The sequence below is a fragment of the Botrytis deweyae genome, assembly GCF_014898535.1.
Source record: "Botrytis deweyae strain B1 chromosome Unknown BDEW_047, whole genome shotgun sequence".
NCBI lineage: Eukaryota > Fungi > Ascomycota > Leotiomycetes > Helotiales > Sclerotiniaceae > Botrytis > Botrytis deweyae.
This window is the reverse complement of record NW_024066254.1, coordinates 221,732-242,441: the sequence shown is the minus strand read 5'-3', so window position 1 is coordinate 242,441 and position 20,710 is coordinate 221,732. Positions and strand designations below refer to the sequence as shown.

The window sequence follows — 20,710 nt, the reverse complement described above, 5'->3', positions numbered from 1 at the left end:
CCAAATCTCGTGAACTTGTTGGTAAGGTCAGGATCCGTGCATAAAGCAGTATCAGACAGGGTGCGTCGTGCTGGCACACAACACCAGCCTCTTCCAAAGTGCAAAAGGGCGGATTTCTTTGATTTTTGGGATTTTTGAAATTATTGACTAAGAAAAAATCGATCAAATAAGTGCCAAGAATTTTCAAGTGAAAAGTGGAGCTTACATCTACCTCCCCTCCTCCCCCCAAAAGCGCTCTTAACTTAATGATTTTCACAAAAGACCTTTCCTCATACTTCGGAAGAGGCATTATGGGGAGGCAGAAACCCTCCGAGTTAGGGGTGTGATTATTTGCCCAAAAATAGAGGTAGATCAGAGCAACGAGAACATTTATGCAGACCTCGGGAAGCATGTAAGTAAGGTTAAGGGTGAGCCACTAGTGGCCGCGTTGTGGACGACGTTACAGCAGCCCGAGAGTGGTGGAGCTAAGCAAGCAATTTGAAGACAACCTAGATTGACAGGCGAGACAGGTTCTATATTATCAAGGTCGAAGACTGATTTGGTGATTCTATGTACGGTTTGGTCTGTACATAAATCCTGGTGATCTTGAAGTGTTACAAAATTTTGAGAATAAGATTTTCAGATTGATAAATAGATTGAATATAAGATTAAAATATAAAATATACTTTGAGATTTCGGAACGTCTTGCAAATAATCACCTATCCACATCTCGTAGTTTATTATTAAAATGAAAAAATCAGAAGGTATAATATAAGCTAAGCTAAGCTTATTTAAGAAGGTAAATAAGAATCTGGAAGGAGGAGGGTAGATGGAAACCCGAAAGGGGGAAGCTCGGGAAGGTAGATGGAAACCCGGAGGAGGGAAGACAGATGGTGTTAGAGTAGCCCTGGAGATACTAGTAATGAATCAACTAGGTATAATGTAGATACTGTATTCTTTTGGAATATTAGCCGCGCACTAGGAAGGACTAAGGCTCGTGGGTTAGGGTTACAATAACCACCAGAGTTATTTGATTCGTTTCTTTAATAGATTATTCATCAAATGCCTAGTATTTCTGTTAAAAACTTCTATTTTGAGATATTTGACTCTATTGAAAAACAAGCCAATTGGTTCTAAATTAATCTTAAAGTATTAGTTCTTCTTAGCGCGCAGCTAATATTTTAAAAGAATATAGTAGTACAAAGACTTTTTATTAATTCCTCTACGATGTAAACTATGAAAATTCTATAATTTGTAATCGTGCGCGGGCTGCCGACGCCCGAAGTAGGTCCTGCGGACCTAGTGACGTGCCTTCGGCAGTCCTTATACTCAGATAAATTATATTTCACGAGGAACTCTATTTCTTATATTTAAATAATGAGATTCTATAAATCTAAATTATATATTATATACTCAATTTAATTAATTCAAATAATCCTATAGAAATCCTTCTACTTCATCTAAATATCTCTAAACCTCTAAACCTCTAACTCTTATTACCCTATAAAAGAAAAATAAAAGAATAAGAAATAATATAAATAGTTATAGATAAAGTATTAGAATATATTATATAATATATATATATATATATATATATTCCCCCCCTAAAAAATTCTTGATATTTATACTCTTAATAGTATATAGTATATATAAATTATATTATATTAAGCTAATATAGATAGATACTTCTCTTTTTTTTCTTTTTTCTTTTTTCTTTTTTCTTTATACTCGTACTTACTATTATCCCCACCCCAATCCACCAAATATAATCCCAATCCTCCCCCCTCTTCTACAAATTCTATACAACACACCACGGTGAGATGGCCGAGTTGGTCTAAGGCGCCAGGTTAAGGTTACCTTAACACAATCAATCTCCTGGTCTGGAAACAGGCGTGGGTTCGAATCCCACTCTCATCAGTTGCTTTTTTGATTTTTTTTTTTTTTGATTTTTTTGTTCAATTTTTTTTGGGAGGGTGGAGGGAAGGGGGAGGGGGAGGGGGAGGGGGAGGGGGAGGGGAGATACGATTGTGTAGGTAGGTAGGTAGGTAGGTAGGTAAGGAAAGGAGGATGGATGAATGAACGGATGAATGTTTTTTACAGTTTGTGCTGTGCTTTCAATTTTTTCTTTCTAACTTTTTTTTTTGGACGGGTAAGAGCGAATCCGGTGGGGTCAAAAAAAAATAAGTGGCTCGTGCGTGTGGCTCAAGTGGATGGATGGATGCAGGTGGTTGGATCACTTGACTCGCTTGGGTGTGGATGATTGATGAGTTTAAATCCATCCCGCCAGAATTATTACCTAGTATTTCCGTACGAGTGAGTGATGAGCGAAGTGAGTATATTTATTGAGTTCACGAATGAATCATTAAATACGAGGTACACCACTCACTGCTGGTACTTAATTAGATAAGTTGATACAGATACAGATACAGATATACATAACGAGAAAGATATCAATTCAGTTAGATTCAACTCAACTCAATTCAATAGAAGTAAAAATCAAATCAAATACGACGTCGTATATTGGTCTTAATGACTAACCAACCCCCCTCCCTTAATATCAAAATTTCCAACGCAAGCAGGAAAAATCTAGTATACTCCTTCCTAATGCCAAAATGCTCACTACCGTACAAATATCAAATTCCAAATTCCATGTTCCAATTCCCAATTCCAATTCCAAATCGCTAAACACCCTCGCTATGCTATGTTATGTATGCTACCTACCTACCTATATCCCAACCTTCTTAAAACAATCATCGTAGGACGCCTAACCATATAGACTCTCCCATGCAAATATGTGATAATATCGCAGTGAAGATACCATACCATACCATACCTGACCCATCCAAATCTCTATATAGTGTTTCTATCCATCCAATTTAGCGAATCCAAACGCCCATTTTATGCATCATTTGCCTCTCCCCTTTCCCATCCCTAAATCGGTGCACTATCTCTCCTCTCTACTCCAGCTCTCTCATCCCTTGCACCTTCCTTCAACCTATCCAACACTACTCCCCTCACCAACCATCTCTCCATCTCTGGTACCAACTCTCCTATCCTAAAAGGTTTAGTAACAACACTATCCATACCCGCCTCTTTCGCTCTAGCAATCTGCTCACTCCTTGCATTAGCCGTTACAGCTATGACCGGTACTCTCCCTCTAACTTTTCCTTCCTTTTCCCATTTGCGTATCTGTCGTACACAAGTAAGACCATCCATTATTGGCATTTCCAAATCCATTAATAAAATATTGCATGGAACACCTGACACGCCTTCTGGTAGAGTTGCTGAAAATGTGGATTTTTCAAGAAATTCAAGGGCTTCTAGACCATGGTTTGCGACGCTTACAATACAACCTGCGCTACGAAGTTGTTTACTCAGGACCTAAAGAATAATTAGCTTGAAGTTCTGAAACAAAAAGTATGAGGGAAAAATCTACTTTTTGATTGACAATGTTATCTTCTACGATTAGAATATGTTTTGGTGTTGAAGAAGCCGGACTTTGAGAACGACGACTTCTCAAAGGATGGCGAGTAGGTCCTTTAACTCGAGCAAGAGAGTTATTCGTAATGATATTATTTTGCGCTTGAGCATCCATTTGAGGAACAAAAGAATCTTTATCGTCAGGTGGATCACAACGCCGAGTTTGAATGTAAAATGCAAAGGTACTTCCAACCCCTGCTTTTGAGGCGACACCTATTTGACCACCTTGAAGCTCTGTAAGTTCTCGAGAAATAAAGAGACCGAGACCGGATCCACCATATTGAACATGTGTTCGTGGTGAGGCCTGGGAAAATCTTTTAAACAAAAGATTGCGTTCCGTTTCATCGAGACCGCGGCCACTATCTTGGACTTCAATATGAAGATACACAATCTCTCCATCTCCCCATTCACCATCTGGCGTGTTGTCTTTGTGACTATTAGTTCTTGGAAGGTAGACAAGACCTGGTGTGCTAGGAGGCTCGAGCGCTGCGCTCACTGTGATGGCAATATTCCGTTTTGGTTGAGTTTGTGTGAACTTAATCGCATTTGTGACAAGATTGATAAGGACCTGTACTAATCTACTTGGATCCAATTTGATCCAGTCAATATTGAGTTCTTCGAATGTAGGTGATACATGAAATCTAAGCGCGACATCACTCTTCTGCAATTCTCCATCAAATATCTTCAGTGCATTTTTGATGATAGGCAATGGCTGTACTTCGGTAGGAGTGACGAATAATAAATCGGAATCCAACTTGCTCAGCGTGAGAATGTCATCGATGATTCTTTTCTGATGTTGAGCACATAGTATGATCGTCGAAGCTGCGTCTGCGTATCCATGAACCGCTTCTCTTGGAAGAATAACATCATTGGTTCCTCCATCAAATTCCTTGACCGAAATTCCGATCATGTCTGCACATTGAATAATGGCTGATAATGGATTCCTCATTTCGTGTGATGTCATGTCAATAAAATTCTCCTGTTGACGCTTCAACTCAATCGCTTCAAGCATTTTCCGTTTCTGAAAATCTTCGGCCCACTTCTGCCGACTGATATCGGTCAAGCAACCCAAAACTCCAACGACAGTACCATCTGGCGCCTTTTCAGGATAAGCAGCTGCTATTATCCAGATTGCACCATCGATTTCTTCATCTCCGATTTTATCGGCCCCCTTGAAAAGTGCTCGTAGCCGGATTTCGAAGGAGACAGGTTCCCCACCCATAAGTTTTTTCCATTGCACATCCATGATTGGCCAATCTTCCTTCATAAGTACCTCGTACCAGCCCATCTCAGTATTGGTATCTCTGTCATGTTCCGTCAGGTTATAATAAAGTTCGTTAGCATAAACTAATTTGCCATTAACGCCAATATGAAACATCCCAACAGGAGCTAGATCAGCCATTCTTCTAAAACGACTTTCAATCTCTGAGGCTTCATGAGCTTGAATTTCGAGTTTCTTTGAGAGTCGATTACGATCTTGGTAAGCATGTTCGGCAGCCATTCGACCACGTTGGATTTCATCTTCAACAAGTACTGCCGCAGCCATTGAAGTAGCGAGTTGTCGACTGAGAAGTTGTATGAATAATCTATAGTCATCATCGTATTTTCGTCGAGCGTTGAGTCCAATGATAAGAAAGCCGAGAACGCTTTCTGTGGTAGCTCTAATTGGTAAGAAAACAACTGTATCCCATGCAAGAGTACCCTGAAGAGCAGTAGTCAAAGATGAAGGAATAGTGCCATCTTCTCGATGTAAGAGCGTAGGGTAATCTGATTTGACAAGGTCGCTAAAACTGGGTAGAAATTCTTCCATGGGATTATCAGAATTTATATGTTTCGGTACATTCTTCCCTGCACCAGGAAATCTAACAGAGCCTTCCAGTACCCAGTTGGAGCTGTGGCTTAAAGCCGAAGATTCCGAAAGGGTCTCGTTAACGTCATTACCGGCTGAGTACAGCAAAGCAAACGGTAAATCTGGATGATCTGGTTCAAGCCCCCGTAGAAGCTGCTGCCAAAAGTCCTTGGGTTCTCGAGATGAAGCAATGAACTGCCCAAGTCGTAATAGAAATATCATTCTACGATCTGCAACTACTTGCCTAGTAGTGTCAAATACAGAATTGTAACTACACATCAAATTAGTGCCTGTTTCAAACTAACGTAGGGACAATTAAAATCCCAACTTACAAAGCAAGGTGGCTACCGTAGCTGTTGCAACTGAACGGTAAAATCGATAATGAATAGTAGGTCTCCTCCAAGTATCCATGTCTTTCGATAAAGAACCTTGCATCATCCATGGTCGAAGCTTTACCAGTTTCATACGCCTTGTTGAATGAATCGCTAAATGCGTCTTCGACTTCAGCCCATGCCTCTGAGAAGGTTTTCCCCATCATCCCTGGATGCTTCTGTCCTGTGACTAACATATATGGTTCATTGTACATCATAACTCTGGATTGACCCCAGTACATTGCCGCAGGTCTTGGGTCTGACATGAGAAAATTGCACATTCTTCGTAGCTCAACCGGCCAAGAATCTATGGGGCCAAGCTCCGTAGATGCCCAATCGAAATCGAGGAAGAATCGTACATGCGGCGACAATTCTACTATTGTGTCTGGCGCCAATATATCAAACGGACCAAGTATAGTATCTCCCACTTCAAGTACCTCTTTCAAAGTGACTGGTTCTTGTGCTGGTGGAAATATCGATATTGTATCTTCCCGATGAAGCCGATATGCCTCTAATTGAGATTCGAGTGAGGATCTAGATGCGTCGTCAGATTTTGACATGCGTCGTGCTTTCTGTGGCGAGAGAGTTTGCGATCGTTGAATGGTAGGTTTGTCCCCGGTAACGTCTATCCTTCCTCCTACATCTCCAGCGATAACCCTCCATCGATCTCTCATTGTCTGCGCACTCCATCTCACTCCACAATATAGTGTAACAGGTATTTTTCCATCGCTGAAATCACCTCCTGCCCATTCTAAAAATCCCCTGTGCTTTTCATCCTTGGTTGCCGCGCGCAAATCAAGAGATTCCCCAACTTTGCTTCCTAGCACTTGCAATTCTTTCAATCGCGGATTCGTATATACCGGCGTTGTGTCATCTGGATTCGCGAGGTCGAGTATAAAAACCGCCCTTTCGTCTGATTCGAGTAACTCGAGAACTCCTATACTGCTTAAATCATCTTGCGACCCGAGAGGACTTAAAATTGGGTCCACCGCTACCGAAGTAAACTTTTTTGAATCTTTTGATTCACCATCTGCTGAGGAGGTTATGCCGAGCCCTTTGAGTATTGACGGCAGATGTTCCATTGCAAAGTTTTACTATCACCTACTTAAGTTGTATGTCTCTCTTACTCGGGCAACAGTTCTGGCCAAACACCTAATCCCAAGCCCTTCCTCACTTCCAGGCCGAAAGTGATAGGTATAGCAATCGAAGGGCAGGGCAGTCAGCTCGCAGTCAGCTCTGGTCGAAAGGAGAGTCGAGACTTTATTGTTGTGTTATGGTGGGGTAGTTTCGTTACTCTGTTTGGGCAAGTATGATTGAAGATCACAAAACAAGGAACGCAATGAAAGGTTCTGATAAAACAATGGCGACATTCCTACAGGAGTAACATGGCGAGAAACTGTTTGTAAGTTGTAGATGGCGATAAATAAGAGGTTGAGTTACGCACTCCAAGTCGTGTTCTTTCTTTAGTGGATTCGCTTTCTGGGGAAATTTTGACGCCCTTTCCTAAGAGAAGAGAGCATACGAAATACAAAATTCTTCTGTAACCTTACGAGTGGATACGAACGTGATAGAGTTTGACTAGACACAAAGCCGTATATATCAAGAACAAGAAATTCTCCCAAGGTTTTTTTTTTTTCGTTCTTCGGGAAACACCAGACGAAGCAGAGAAAGAATGGATACATTTCCGACAATCTGCTATGCGTATCAACCAATCCGAAAAGTTATCGGGACTTAAAAAAGTCAAAAAACTTGCTAACTTTGCTTGTCCGGTGGGTCGGTTGCAGTTTAGTAGAATGCAAGGGAAACGGGAACGTTATATCTTCATCCAATTATCATCGCAACCGGATCTTGTTTCCATGAATGGGCGGTACATGCGGCTAACTTTACCCTACTCCTTTCGTCCTCAAAGGAAGATTAAATGCCAATTGCAATCTGACAATCGTTGAATAGGTCGTGCAATCGTCTTTCAATTCCATATCAATGAAGAAGTGTGTGCAGAACATGGAGAGATCAGTTGGAATATCAATATTTCAGTGATGATTGTGCAAAATGAAGTAAAAGATTGCTAACAATTCGATCGCACTAGCTGTCTTGTATCTTTTTTCTTCGATTGGGACATGGTTTGGTTTTGAATTGAAGGAGATGCAAAGTTTTGAATTAGAAATCTTGATATCCCCGGCGATATATCACTTCCGCAGATGTGGCTGGTGTCGCCCAAGTTGTTAGATGTCCACGGGTTTTGTCAATCTATATGTGGCACAGCCACTCGAGAACCTTTTCGAGATGTCAGTCTGCCCAGGTGTCTCAAGATATCTCTTTTGTTATCCGTCGTTCTTTTGAAAGCATTACTGATCCGGTGAAGACTGTAAGGGTAGTTCGTACGGCATTGTTCATTGTTAATAGATAGAGATGCTAGGTCAACTCTCCAGCCCAGGTATCCTGCCCGGTAAGTGAAAATGAACATTCAGATAGACATGCACCTTTTTGATAGGGAAGACTCATCAAGAGTCAAGGTTAGGGGTAGATGTAGTGATGGACAAGATGCGGATCTATGATGAAGGTATCTATGTATTGACAATATAGTGTACTTTAGATGTGTTTGAATCTATATTCCTCTTTATCTCAATTAAATTCCTCAAAAAATGCCACCATCTTCTCGTGAAACCAATCTTCTTCCTGGATAGGAATTGCATGCCCAACACCTTCTCGGATTTCCGCTCTACCTGGTTGAAGAAATGCCATCAGTTTCTCCCCATGAGGGAACGATATAAGTCGGTCACGTGTGCCACTATGTGGGATGTTAGTCTTTATTCGGTCATCAGAACGTCGAATGTATCAACTCATCAATTAGTTAAAATACTCACTGCATGACTGCGATTCTGTCTCTTCCCACTTTGTCCCCTAGTTCTTTCAATTGCGCAGGGCTCTTGTGGTGCCAACCAGCAGCAATAGCCTGGAGCAGAAACCCGTACGTTTTGAAAGCTTTCGGATCGAGTCGTTTGGTTAATTCAGCAGCAGCAAAACGCTCGTAATTGGTAGAGAAGTGTGCATAGGGAAAAGGATGACCTGGTGGTGATTCAACCAAGGGGGTTGAATCCGAAGGCAGATGGGCTAATTTTGATGTTAGATCTTTGGAGCAGAGGAAGTAGAGTCGTGGAAATAAAATAAAATACAACGGCGTATATAGAGTGCATCACAAGGGTAAAGAGAGTAATAACGGACTAGTATCTGGTAATGATAGCCATGACGCAGGAAACAACGACAACGATGCATCCAAAACAGATCGATCAAGTGGTTTGGGGACAAACATCATAACTCTTGTGCGCAAATTTTCGAAGAAGCTAGTCGTATTTTCGATATAAGGTGCCGTGGAAAGTAAGTTGAGAGTAGCAATTCGGTTTGGTATCATCAATGCCTATATGTCAAATGAGTCTTGGATGATGGAATTGATAAGATATTTGGAGACTCACCAATTCTTGTGCAATCATTCCACCCATGCTAACTCCAGTGATGTTAAGTTGTCTGTCCTTCGTCCAACCTAAATGGTCGAGTAGCTCGATACAGTCCTTGGCCATTTCCGAGGTAGAATATCGTAGGATGGGGGTGTCTGATCCGCCCATACCTCGATTATCAAATACTAACGAGGAATATTTATCTCCTCTTTCATGACCAAAGTACAGGGTTTGTCTTTGCCATGTTGACTTGTTAGAACCTAAGCCCATAATCCACTGGACGAAAACTCCAGATTAGCATGTTGATGCACGAAACACGTGACCTAATTGAGACCAAGTTTCGTCTATAAGGTCAAAAGTTTGCGGAGATGCAAACAGTGCCGGCGATAAGCTAGAGGGATGAGCAGAAGCATGAATAACACTCATGTACGAGTCTCAATACTCGTGAGCTTTGAGCTACCCATTCTCCGCATTCCAGTCCGCCATGCACTTGCATGTGATATACGTTACACCAAAATCCAAGATTGTCCACTTACCACAACCTTCGTCTCTCCACTGCCATGAACCTCCCAGTCTATCTTGAACGGACCTCCTCTACCAACTCCAATCGGCAACTTTCCACTCTGCGTTGGGGTAAGTCTCCATATTGTATCTGGGTAGGATTTATGTGCGAGGATTTCAGCCACACTTGGACGTTTATCAACGGGTGGTTCACTGGAAGAAATCGAAAATCAGTTCTCATTCCTTTGACGAAATTTGACATATCTTCGGTGCATATATTTGATGCTTGGGGAATTATACGTTTCACTCATTGTATTTTGAGGTGGGTTTGAGATGGCTTGAATTAGTTTTCAATTTTGTCGATGTGTAAATGGAAGGAACCCTCCGCCCAGCAGTAAATCTGGACATATCACGTGATCTTGCTGGGTCATATCAAAATCACTTGATCAAAGTTAATCGCAATCACAATCATTTCAATTAAAATTTATCAGAAAGCTTCAGATGTAGGCATTTTACATGATTTCGACCTCATTCAAAAGATTTGGTGATAATGGGCTATGTCCTGAAACACTTTTACTACTATTTATGTTTCTTCTGGCATATGCAATGCGTTTGAAGCATGTATATATGTATGTTCTCGATTATTTTTTTGTTTTCGTAAAATATACATGATTATAGTCTACCTGATCCTTTGATTGATCAAGGTCTTGTTCTGTCGGAATTGGCATCTAATCTCCAGGCTGAACGATCATATGATGCCGGCCAGACACCATTCTTTCCGGGTGCCAAAATACCCTTGGGGTCAAGAGCGTTCTTGATCTTCTCGTTCAACTTCATCTGCGCATTATCATTCCAACCATAAGTTTCTGCAATCTGATCCATCAAGGCAATATGAGTTCTATATTCTCCCCATCCGTTGTCGGCACAGACTTGGATGAGCTCCCGGATAAGCTTGTGGGCGCGTCGTTTTTGATCCTCATCTTCACGGTCAAATACTAAGCATACGATATGATGCATCTCGCGCATACCGATGGTGAATGTTCCAAAAAAATCAAACCCGGCCTCTAGAGTCATCTTTTGGGTGAGAGCATACTGCTTGCTTGCATCTTCACCACTGATCTTCGAGATAGGCGAGAAGAAAAGATGGGCACCATTGGGAAGCCAGTCTACCCAGGAAATTTCATCAATCGTTGGAATACCTCGTAGGGTTTTTGCACGAATGTGAAGAACGCACTTCTCTTTAATATCTTCTGGAAGGAAGAATTTGGCACCTTCAATAGTTCCAAAAGCATCCTTAACCACTTGCCAGAGGACATCGCGTACAGGTTTGGGGCCGTATAAAGCACCATAGAAGTTCCAGCGTCCAAGGTTGAGTTTCTTGGCTATGGCATCTAATTCTTCTTCATTAAGAGGACGATCAACATCGTAGTATGATTTTTTGGTTCCCATCACTGCTGCGTCGAGCAGAATATGTCGGATTGAAGGAACGTTCTGAATGACCATCTGTAATCGAAGGGGACGGATGATGTCAACGATCTTTGGCAAGTCGGCATCCTTTGGAAAAGTGATGAGATAAGGTTGATAGCCTCCCGGATTTGGCATAAGCTAAGATTATCTCGGTCAGTATAGAGTCGTAGCTCAAGGACGGAGGTGTTCATATTACTTACCCAAATGCCCATCTTCGTCACAATACCAAGGTTGCTTTGTGAAAAGATACCATCGTTGTATGGCCCAAAACCATAAGGAAACAACTAGAATAAGATGAGCTTGAAACATTTCTAAGTTGCGTCCTTAGACTAAGCATACCTGCCAACACTTGTTTCCTGGTTGTTGATCTAAACTTCCGCCCTCAACTGTTGGTTGCGTTGGATCGGGTAAAGCACCCATGCCTGTCCTGATAAGCTCTCCGGTTGGAAGCACAACCTCGAGACCGCAATGCATCATGAAGTGATCTGCTTGAAGCATCAGCAAGTGTCCCATTCTCAGATGCAAGTTATCACAAACCTCCGTATGGAGTATATCCTACACCACGCTCAATAGTGTTTCCAACGACAGAACCTCCACCCAAATCCGGTGTGTCAATCCAGAGTTGATCGTCTAGCTTCTTCTCCTTCAAGTAGTCGTATAGACCGAAGAATGTCACACCTGGCTCTAATAGCGCATATGCCCCTTCAGAGTTGACTTCTAGCACTTTGTTCATATTTTTGCCCATATCCAAACCAATGCTACCAGGAACTCTTGGAGCTGCTCCTCCATATCCTACATTTCTGCCAATTGAGAATGGCCAAAGCGGGATCTCGAACTCATTGCAGAGTCTAACAATTGCTTGGACTTCTTCGACATTGCGGGGTGCAATGGTGGCGGATACGACGAAGTAATCTTTGTCGAAGAGGTGGTACATATCGTGCGCTTTGGAAGGGTCAGTGTAGAGTTCCTTTGTGAGCTCTTCTTTCTTCTTGATAATGATGACATTTTCGGCACCAGTTGTTCGTTCAGCATGAGAAATGAATTCTGCGAACTTCTCTGAAGTAGTTCCTGGTGGCAAGGCAAGAGGATCGTTTGCTGCTGGTGTGGTAGCTGCGTTTGGTACACGAAGGGCGAGAGGGGTGCCAGTGGTAATAAGAGGGGCCGCCATCTCTTTTGATTTGCGAGGAAAGAATGTGGATTAAGATGTTAAGAAATATGCCTTGAACAAAAACGAGGTGATCAATTCAAGAAGAAACAGATGATCGGGTACGCCACCCAAGAGATTTATATACTTCGAGAAAGACAAAAGCGCTTTCAACCTCCCGGGCTTGTTATCTACTCTGAGCCTGTCTGCAAACCACTAGACGGAGTAAGTTCCTATCGAAGAGGCATGATCTTCCGCCAAATGTTGCCTTTCCAGTGGGTCACACGGGGAGCAACCCTCAATTTGCGGTGGTTACAATCACACGGTAGTGGGGTTGTTCTCTGAAACATATGGAAGAGACTCCAAGAACAGGCGCTGACGCCAGACCGGCCGTCAATTGAAGACATTGCTACAGGAGTTCAAAGGATGATCCATATCGCGAATGTGACAAGGAGAGGTTTATGTAACACCAGTTGTTGAACAGTGTTTAAACTTCGCGATGACATGCACGACTAGCATGGTGATACTAAACTACAAAGGTTCCACGTTATTCTCCCCTCGTTTGGAAGTAAACAAGCCTCGGTCCACAATAGCTCAACGGATTGTGGAGTGCCAATGACAGCTCGTTTATATTATATATGGGTCCTATGCCCGTTCTCATATGGATATCTGTGGAGTTATGTGCTCTGCGGGATGAGGTACCAAGTGGGAACTTGCCAATTTAGTGCACGGCTTTCCTTTCCTCTTCCTTGTCGTAATTTTATAGTGGATATGGAATTGGAAGTCTCCATTTTACTTCCCTCGAATGGTGCACATCTTTGGCATTCTGCCTCGAGTCTGCTTCCTATGTAAGCCGAATCGACATGCATTAATCGTGCCATGAAGATGGAGAGTCAGGAACCGCTTCACTCTCGGAACGACGAAGAGATTCCGTATTCCAATTGCGGGCCGGATACCCTGGCCCTTGCAACTTTCCTTGCAACCTATCAAGGGATCCTTGGAAGCTGCAGTACTCTGCATTCTTGACCTTAGCAATAATGACTGATGGCATCTTTCCATGTCGATATCAAGGTCATTTGAAAGAAAAAGCAGTTTTTCCCCAGCTGGACGGAAAAAGTGTCAATCACTTAATTTTCAATAATTTTCACTGGATTGGACTATCAATGTTTCTTAATCATGAGTTGAGTCACAATAATGAAATGATTACAGTGTACGAGTATAGCTATTCTAAACTCTCTAAGATTCTGATCAACATTTCATCTTGTTATTCAATTTCGAAATAATACTGTTGCTTTTCAAGAGTTTCGGGTTTGGAGAGTTTAATGTGGCGGTTAACTTGTCTAGGTAGCTAGAGATTTTCCACAGGAAAACACCCCAGAAGCAATGCCAGTGCGAAATAAGTTGTTGGATTGTCACAATTTACTTGAATGCACACCATATGGACCTTTCTTTCAGGGTCTCATTATTTATCCGTAAAAGTAAGGCTTCTTAGTATCAATGGACTTGTGGGAAAGTTCGGAACTTTCAAAGGACAACCGACTTTTATTAAGTAAAATAATTGCCGTAAGCAGTTCATTCACAATCCTTGATATCCAAAGGTTTTTTATCGGTGATTAGTCTCCACATTTCAACTTCACATACGTATATAGCATATCAGTCCCTGATCCAATTCTGACACGGCTCCACTGAAAACCATTCCAGTAGCATCTCTTCACATGCAACTAGCCCCATCAACTACTACAGAAGTTCCTATCCCTATTGTTGGAACTTTTTTTAGGGCACCCGCGATAGGCTCACATCTTGGGATCGACTCAGCTCTACTTCATGTAATGCTATCCGCCACCAGGGATGAGCTTTCCCGTTGGATTCTTCATGGTATTTACTTGCAAGCAAAGAAGAAAACATGCAGCACGAGTTGCCTCAAAAAAGGAACCAGCCAAGAAGTGCCGCTCATCAACATTCATAAAATTTAACTTCCCATTTTCGGGCCCCTAGGTTAAAACTCCGGCCAACATACAGACACTGTGCGAATAAGTAAGTTCCGAATTTGTATTCGTCATGAAGATCCTCTCTGGATCCCAGACTTTTGCTCCCTATGCAGAGAATTACTTTTTTAATCTTTATATTACTTGATGAAATAAAGGGAAAAGTCCATATTTCAGATGCAGACCCCATTCTTTACATTATTTTGTATCTTATTAGCAAAAGTTTGTTGACAAATACCGACACAGCAAGAATTATCTATACCAAGAGCAACTTGATATATTTACATCAATAGTATCGGACGGTACAGTTATAGTGAGAAAACTCCAAAGGCAGATATACATTACGTCTAGGGCCTACCAGCCCGCTGGCACGATGGGTCACTTGTCAGCTTTAGGTCCTATCATTATCTTGGTGATGTGGATTGAGACATTCGCTGCAGCCATTTTTGTAGGGCTGCGGATGTACACTCGATACTACATCGTTCAAGCTACGGGGTATGATGATTGGCTTATTGTCGCCAGTCTTGTGAGTGCTAACTGCGAACCTATCTTTTGTCATTCAATGCTAACGAAGCAATTATCATAGGTCTTGTTCGTGGCATATACAGCTTTCTGTACGGCGGCAGCCACCCAAGGATTGGGATCTCATTTTGCCGATATCACGCCTGCTCAGTGAGTTATCTCATCCTTTACAGATTAAACAGCCTATGCTCAACTTAGTTTGAATGTTTCGATCTCCATATCTTCATTCATTTCTTGATGCAGGCCTGATGCAGTTACTGTACTAAACTATGTGGAAGAATAAGAACTGATTCTCGTGCGTTCTAGATTTGTCATGTCGAACAAGATGGAAATCGCTGGCCAAACATGCAATATCATTGCCATCGCCACCAGCAAGTCCGCCGTAGCTGTATTTCTCCTGCGCCTCGTCGTTTTTCCCTGGCATAAAGTCTTCCTCTGGGTTTGTATCGTCAGTACATTTATTGTCTGTATCTCCTGCGCCCTTCTCGACTTCTTCCAAAGTTCTCCCATTGCGGCAGTCTTTGATCCATCACTCCCTCACACTGTCAACTTCAATTTCACAGCGAATGCAATTTTCTCGGGAAGCTATACAGCGATGATGGATTTTACTCTGGCATTGTTTCCATGGTACTTTCTGGCGCCTGTTCAACTCAAAAAGAAGGAGAGGTTGACTATTTCCTTCGGTCTCACGTTGGGTGTTTTGTAAGTTTTCCTGAATCAGGAGCTGTGGAGAACTTTTTGAACTTCATGCTGATGGAAGTTCTATTTAGTGCGGGAATGTGTGGTATTGTTCGGGCCATTGAGCTAGGAGGTCTGGCATCTCGAACCGATTATACTTGTAAGTTTTCACGCATCCTTCACGAGAAATCACCATGATTCCAAAGAAACAAAATTCATACCAGCCCACAGATGACACAGTACCTCTCATTCTTTGGGGCTCCAGCGAACTTCTTGTCGCCATAGTATGTGCCTGCATTCCCGTTCTTCGACCACTCTACAAGCGACTCCGAGGCCAAACAAAGTCTTCCGACGAAGGAAGTGGTCCCTATCCCAACAAAAGCGGAAGCAAATCAGGGGGTGGATATGCATTAAGTTCATTGCGTCGCGATGAGTTCTCCGCGAACGAAAGGAGTCGAGGAGGTGGAAAGTCAAGTTATAACACGCAAGTGAATAGTGAGAGAAATGCGTCGGGGATGGATAATGGAAGTGATGAGAGCATATTGAGAGAGGCATGGAGATTTGGGATCAAGGAGACGGTGGAGGTTGATGTTAGCTATGGGAGAGAGGGGGAGGTTGACGAGGAGATGGGGGTGCCGCAGGGCGTGAGTGTGCGTGGGGGAAGCAGAGATGTGAGGGGAGGAGAAAGGGCTCCGAGTGTACATGGCTTTTAAAGCCCGCCAATTCGAGGGATAGGTTGCGATCGATATTATTTTCATGCATGGGTATTGATTATTAGAGGGCCTTAAAAATATACTACGGTACTGGCGGGTATTCTTGGGATTTTCATAATGATGTTGTGGCGTCTAATGGTTACATATTCCAAGGTTTGGATGGTTTATCAAATGTATGAATGTATAGATGGACCAAGGGACGATACAAGAATTCCCTAAACGAGCAATCGAATAATGTGTTTAATGTCCGTCTATTCATTCATTCATTCATTCATTCACCTACCTATCCAATCCATTCACACATTCAAATCAGCCACATCAATGATCAAATTTCTCAAATTCTACTCTCGCAAGAAACCCAATCCGAAAGGTTGAATTGAAGTAGCACGGTTCGCATACTGCTCGGTTCATACCAGCTCAGCTCAGCTCACCAAGATCTACACACAATCGAAGTATATGAACGGACCAGGTAATCATGGTGATCATAAACCCACATCTCTACCTTCTCAAAAAGAGTCTCGGGAACTGAAAAACACTAAATACGGGGGGGAGGGCTTGGCAGGAAAAGGAAAGGCACTATTAATTGGATATGAGGATGAAGATGAATTTTGGATTTCGATGATCGAATTCTTAGAGGAAGAGTTGCACATAGATTCAGAAACTAAAATAATTGTTTCGAATCGATGGGTCTCGTTTCAGTAAATGCTATTTGTTATCTAGGTATGTGTGGTATTTGGAAAATGCTTTGCTGGAGATTTAAAGGAGACGGACTCCGATTTGGGCGGGTGGTAACTTGCGAGGAGGCTAGGTGGAAACAAAAAGGACAAAAGACATACAACAGTGGGGATTCGCTGGTGGTCACCCACCCAACTACTAATCCACCGATCTGAAGCTTGTGTATGGCAGAGCGGACGGGATGCCCAATTCTCTTCAGTCTATGGTCGTATGTGAGATTATGCGATTCTTCAACAAATATGTACGCTGATGCACAGAGTGAGAGGTGAGTGGTAAACCGAGGGAGCATTGCTAATGAGAATTTCCTGAGAGATACACACTCTCAGATTCCTGCTTCTCTCACATCATTCAAAGAAGGAGAGGAGAGTAGATTTGGAGACGAGTGAAGTCAGATTTCAAGTTAGACTGATGCATCAAGAAGATGAACAGGCAAAGAGTTTTCCTAACTCCAACCAGAAAACTACCTTACTCCTCCATTCCCAGTCCACCCACTGTAATTTCGAGGTGGACCCGTCATAGTTTCACCAGAGCATATTCGTACATACAATCCGCCGTCCTCGACTCCTCGCCAACAACGAAATCACGGTTCAATTTCCACTCTCTACACACCCCCAGCATCAAATCATTGAGTTTTGAGTATCCACGTCCCTAGTGGCCGTTACACCCGCGAGATCCGGCTCCCTGGAATTCATTAGCACCGGGGGTTGAGAGTGGGGATGTGGAGTCGGAACAACAGTTTGCCCCTTACCCGCACCATTCAACCCCAGTTCCCTGCGCTGCTCAGTGGTGACTTGTAAGTATACCGTGGCCACCGCTTCGTATATAGAAGGGTTCATTTACCAACTGGACACCCCTCGCAACTCTGCTATACCTATTTCTGCGATGTTTTGATAGCCTTCCTTTCTTCAGGGGCATCCAAAGTTGGATCAACCCTATCGAGTTGTTATTGAAACAAGTTTAACACGCATGGAAATTGAGCACCATAAGGGCGGTGTCTATAGATCGTTCAATTGACGAATGAATCCTCCAAATATGATCGTCAATCAAATGGCAAATACGTATTCGTGCGGCCAGAAAGTATGCAACTCCGGTGCTAGGACAACCGGGTTAGTCCTCTTGTAGTTTACCATCTTGTGGTATTTGCATCTAGTGTTGGAGTTGCATACTTTCTAACAGTACGAGTATCTTGAGAAGGAAAATGAAAGGGTGGGACGCTGCAACAGTGTGACGAGATTGCGTCAATAGAACGTGTAAAGATGGGATGCAAATTCTTGGCTGGGAACACCACAAGCTTATCAGTACGTGTGAGACAAATGGGAGGGAAATGGGTGGCAGGAGATGATCTTTTCCTCTATGTGAGTTTTCTTAATTTGTTGTATTTTCCTTGATCCCACTTTCAGATCCTGGATCGTTTCCTCACTTGCAGTATGAAAACATCACAAACGGTCTCCACTTGATCAGAAATCATATGATCCAATACTCCGTACATAACTTTGTAAACGCAGCACGCATAAACAACAACAAACAGCAACTACCTCATTCAAGGAAGCCCTTGGTAAAATTCCAGATCATGCCAAAACAAAGTCCTCCGTTTGGAGATCACCCTTCATGATTTCTCCATCCATAATCCCATGAACATAAGCTTCTCCTATTAACTCCCACCTATCTTCTCCAACACTCCTTACCACAAAAGGTTGGACCATTCCAAAGATAATGACTATAACATCCCCAGGCAATGATTGTCCAGGCACAAGACCTACATATCCTTGTTCTGATATGAACGGTCTTCTGTTTTGCTGATAGCTCATTGCATTTTTGTACGAAGCATACGCAGCCGTCTGAACACATCTTATATGTTCCTCAGTATTTGCATCAAATTCTTCTTCGCTCAAGTGATTGTCCGTAATACTTCTCGCATTATCGGAATAGAGTTCTATACTACGTCGAAGATCGTTATAGCCCATTAAAGAGGTATGAGAAGCGCGCATGCGGAATGTGAAGGAGTCGGTCTGGTCTGCGCAGGGAATGCGCCAATTGGCTCCGAACCATTTCATTTCGTCCAGCGGTAGCGGTGATGCAGCATCTTTCGCATTTAGAGCCTGAGCTTGCTCACAGAAATGTGTTATTTCATCAAAGTACCGCATGATATTGGCGTGGATTGCTAGGTATTCGTCGGTAGTACGAGATATGATACCTTGTCTGTTGTCTACAGTAAACAAACTTCCAATCGCCATAACAGTATCGACTCTAACGCCTCTCATTCCAATGATCCTCGGATCTTTTTCTTCCGATGCAGGGACAACCGAAAGTTCAGATTGACCCGAAGCAGAGAAGAGAGCCGCTTTCTTAGTCTCACAAGATGGTTCTAGCAGTGTGTTTGTGAAATCTGGAACCCAACTAGGAAGACCTTCCAAAGTTTTGGGTTGTTGATTCCATGCCAACAAATCCCCGTTGTTCTGTACCAACAGTTTTCGAGAAACAGATGTGAAAATCTGTACTGTCTCTTCATCCGAATCGATGTTGGTATATATGGGTTGAATGTTTAAAGTTTGGGCATCGGAAGCCATTCCTAACAATCCATAAATCCTATCTCGAGGATATCTTGCCTTTCTGACTAAATCTTTGGAGGCTTGGATGCAACCTCTTTCTAACAGTTTGACAAGAGGAGATCCACCGGTTTTGCGATGATGTTTTCGCGTCCCCAGAAGTCGGTTCAGGCTTATAGCGGCAGTACTTAAACATCTTGCAATCTCTTGAAGAATTGGTGATACGATGGGATCATGAGCTGTTTTCTGGAGACCGTATGTGTGAATGATCATTGCAGACTGCATGGCAAAGAAAATCCAAGCTGCTTCGAACCAGGGATGAAATGGTATCGTCTTTTGACCACATGTTATCATCAACTCTTTGCCAAGGCAGAATTCCTGCATGATCCAAAGTCGGTTCCAATAATCTCGACTCCCTATTTCATGCCAGCCGAGAAATGGGAAGTCAAGGCCAATATCAATAGCAAGTTGATACAGCGAGCGTTTTATATTAGCAAGCGGATCGTCTATTTTTGGACGATTAAATCCATATCCTTCTTGATCTTCTCGAATGTAAAATTCACAATCTCTCATACTATCCACTGTAACAGAAAAAATTCCTGCATCATACGCAGCCTGTCCTATAATCAGAGCCGCGTCCATAGCCTCGTCAGTTTGAGGAGTTCCTTCGCCTAGAAATACATCCACGATACTGGCACAACTGTAGATATCTCTCATCAGTTTGATTTGTTCTGCCTTCTCTTCCGGATCATTCTGGTTGATACATATTGCATCTGCCCAGAGAACCATCGGTTTTGTCTCATGCCGAAATGCCTTCAAAGCCTGTTCCAAACTAATGGTAACTTCGACTTCTGTCTCGTCGAGCAAAATTTGTGCCCGAGGAAGATCGGGGTCCCCCCAGCAGTAAGACAAAGCATGATAGTCTGGGGCTTCTCTCAAAGATACTACGTGCAGAGTGCAAGAAACTGTGGTAGCGTCAGTAATTGCGATACGCATTGTTGTGATCATCTTCCCAATTACCTGTATCAAGTTGCTTGGGCAGCCTATCCGAGCTTGTCAAATCCGTGTGACTCTTTGGGAGAATATGTAACACTCGAATTTGAAGTTCCTGGGAATTTATAGGAGTGTACTGATAAGACGCCATCCTTTCAAGAAGATATCAATTCACCAACAATAGGGACAATAGGACAAAGACCTGATTGCATCTTCGACTTGAGGTTTTCGTTGAAACTCATCTTAAGTTCAGCTGGACACCAAGGAATGCCAACCGAAATCTTGCAGACGCCTC

At 42.7% G+C, this 20,710-nt stretch overlaps 5 protein-coding genes across 5 annotated transcripts; 1 reads left to right on the top strand and 4 right to left on the bottom strand.

The window, feature by feature from the left end:
- Positions 1 to 2,910: 2,910 nt before the first annotated feature.
- On the bottom strand, positions 2,911 to 6,761 carry EAE98_011395 (uncharacterized protein; the record flags this gene model as incomplete). Its single annotated transcript, XM_038959017.1, has 3 exons — positions 2,911 to 3,360; positions 3,416 to 5,579; positions 5,641 to 6,761. 3 exons carry the CDS (start codon positions 6,759 to 6,761, stop codon positions 2,911 to 2,913), a joined length of 3,735 nt encoding a protein of 1,244 aa, XP_038804696.1.
- Positions 6,762 to 8,223: 1,462 nt separating this feature from the next.
- EAE98_011394 (uncharacterized protein) lies at positions 8,224 to 10,038 on the bottom strand. Its single transcript, XM_038959016.1, has 6 exons — positions 9,933 to 10,038; positions 9,668 to 9,845; positions 9,150 to 9,407; positions 8,902 to 9,094; positions 8,544 to 8,790; positions 8,224 to 8,467 (listed from the first exon to the last, which is right to left on the bottom strand). Exons 1-6 carry the CDS (start codon positions 9,941 to 9,943, stop codon positions 8,302 to 8,304), a joined length of 1,053 nt encoding a protein of 350 aa, XP_038804695.1. The 5' UTR covers positions 9,944 to 10,038; the 3' UTR covers positions 8,224 to 8,301.
- A 293-nt stretch (positions 10,039 to 10,331) lies between these two features.
- On the bottom strand, positions 10,332 to 12,267 carry EAE98_011393 (uncharacterized protein; the record flags this gene model as incomplete). Its single annotated transcript, XM_038959015.1, has 4 exons — positions 10,332 to 11,237; positions 11,300 to 11,383; positions 11,439 to 11,584; positions 11,637 to 12,267. The coding sequence occupies 4 exons, from the start codon at positions 12,265 to 12,267 to the stop codon at positions 10,332 to 10,334; spliced, it is 1,767 nt and encodes a 588-aa protein (XP_038804694.1).
- Positions 12,268 to 14,601: 2,334 nt separating this feature from the next.
- Positions 14,602 to 16,141, top strand: EAE98_011392 (uncharacterized protein; the record flags this gene model as incomplete). The annotated part of the gene is made up of 5 exons (XM_038959014.1): positions 14,602 to 14,754; positions 14,815 to 14,900; positions 15,057 to 15,452; positions 15,521 to 15,588; positions 15,660 to 16,141. The coding sequence occupies 5 exons, from the start codon at positions 14,602 to 14,604 to the stop codon at positions 16,139 to 16,141; spliced, it is 1,185 nt and encodes a 394-aa protein (XP_038804693.1).
- Positions 16,142 to 18,444: 2,303 nt separating this feature from the next.
- Positions 18,445 to 20,708, bottom strand: EAE98_011391 (uncharacterized protein; the record flags this gene model as incomplete). Its single annotated transcript, XM_038959013.1, has 2 exons — positions 20,443 to 20,708; positions 18,445 to 20,387 (listed from the first exon to the last, which is right to left on the bottom strand). Exons 1-2 carry the CDS (start codon positions 20,564 to 20,566, stop codon positions 18,445 to 18,447), a joined length of 2,067 nt encoding a protein of 688 aa, XP_038804692.1. The 5' UTR covers positions 20,567 to 20,708.
- Between the last annotated feature and the right edge of the window lie 2 nt (positions 20,709 to 20,710).

Coding starts and splice junctions, on each gene's coding strand:
- EAE98_011394 (XM_038959016.1), bottom strand. Junction 9,095..9,149: donor GAATGATTGCACAAGAATTG/GTGAGTCTCCAA, acceptor TTTGACATATAG/GCATTGATGATACCAAACCG. Junction 8,468..8,543: donor GACAGAATCGCAGTCATGCA/GTGAGTATTTTA, acceptor CATCCCACATAG/TGGCACACGTGACCGACTTA.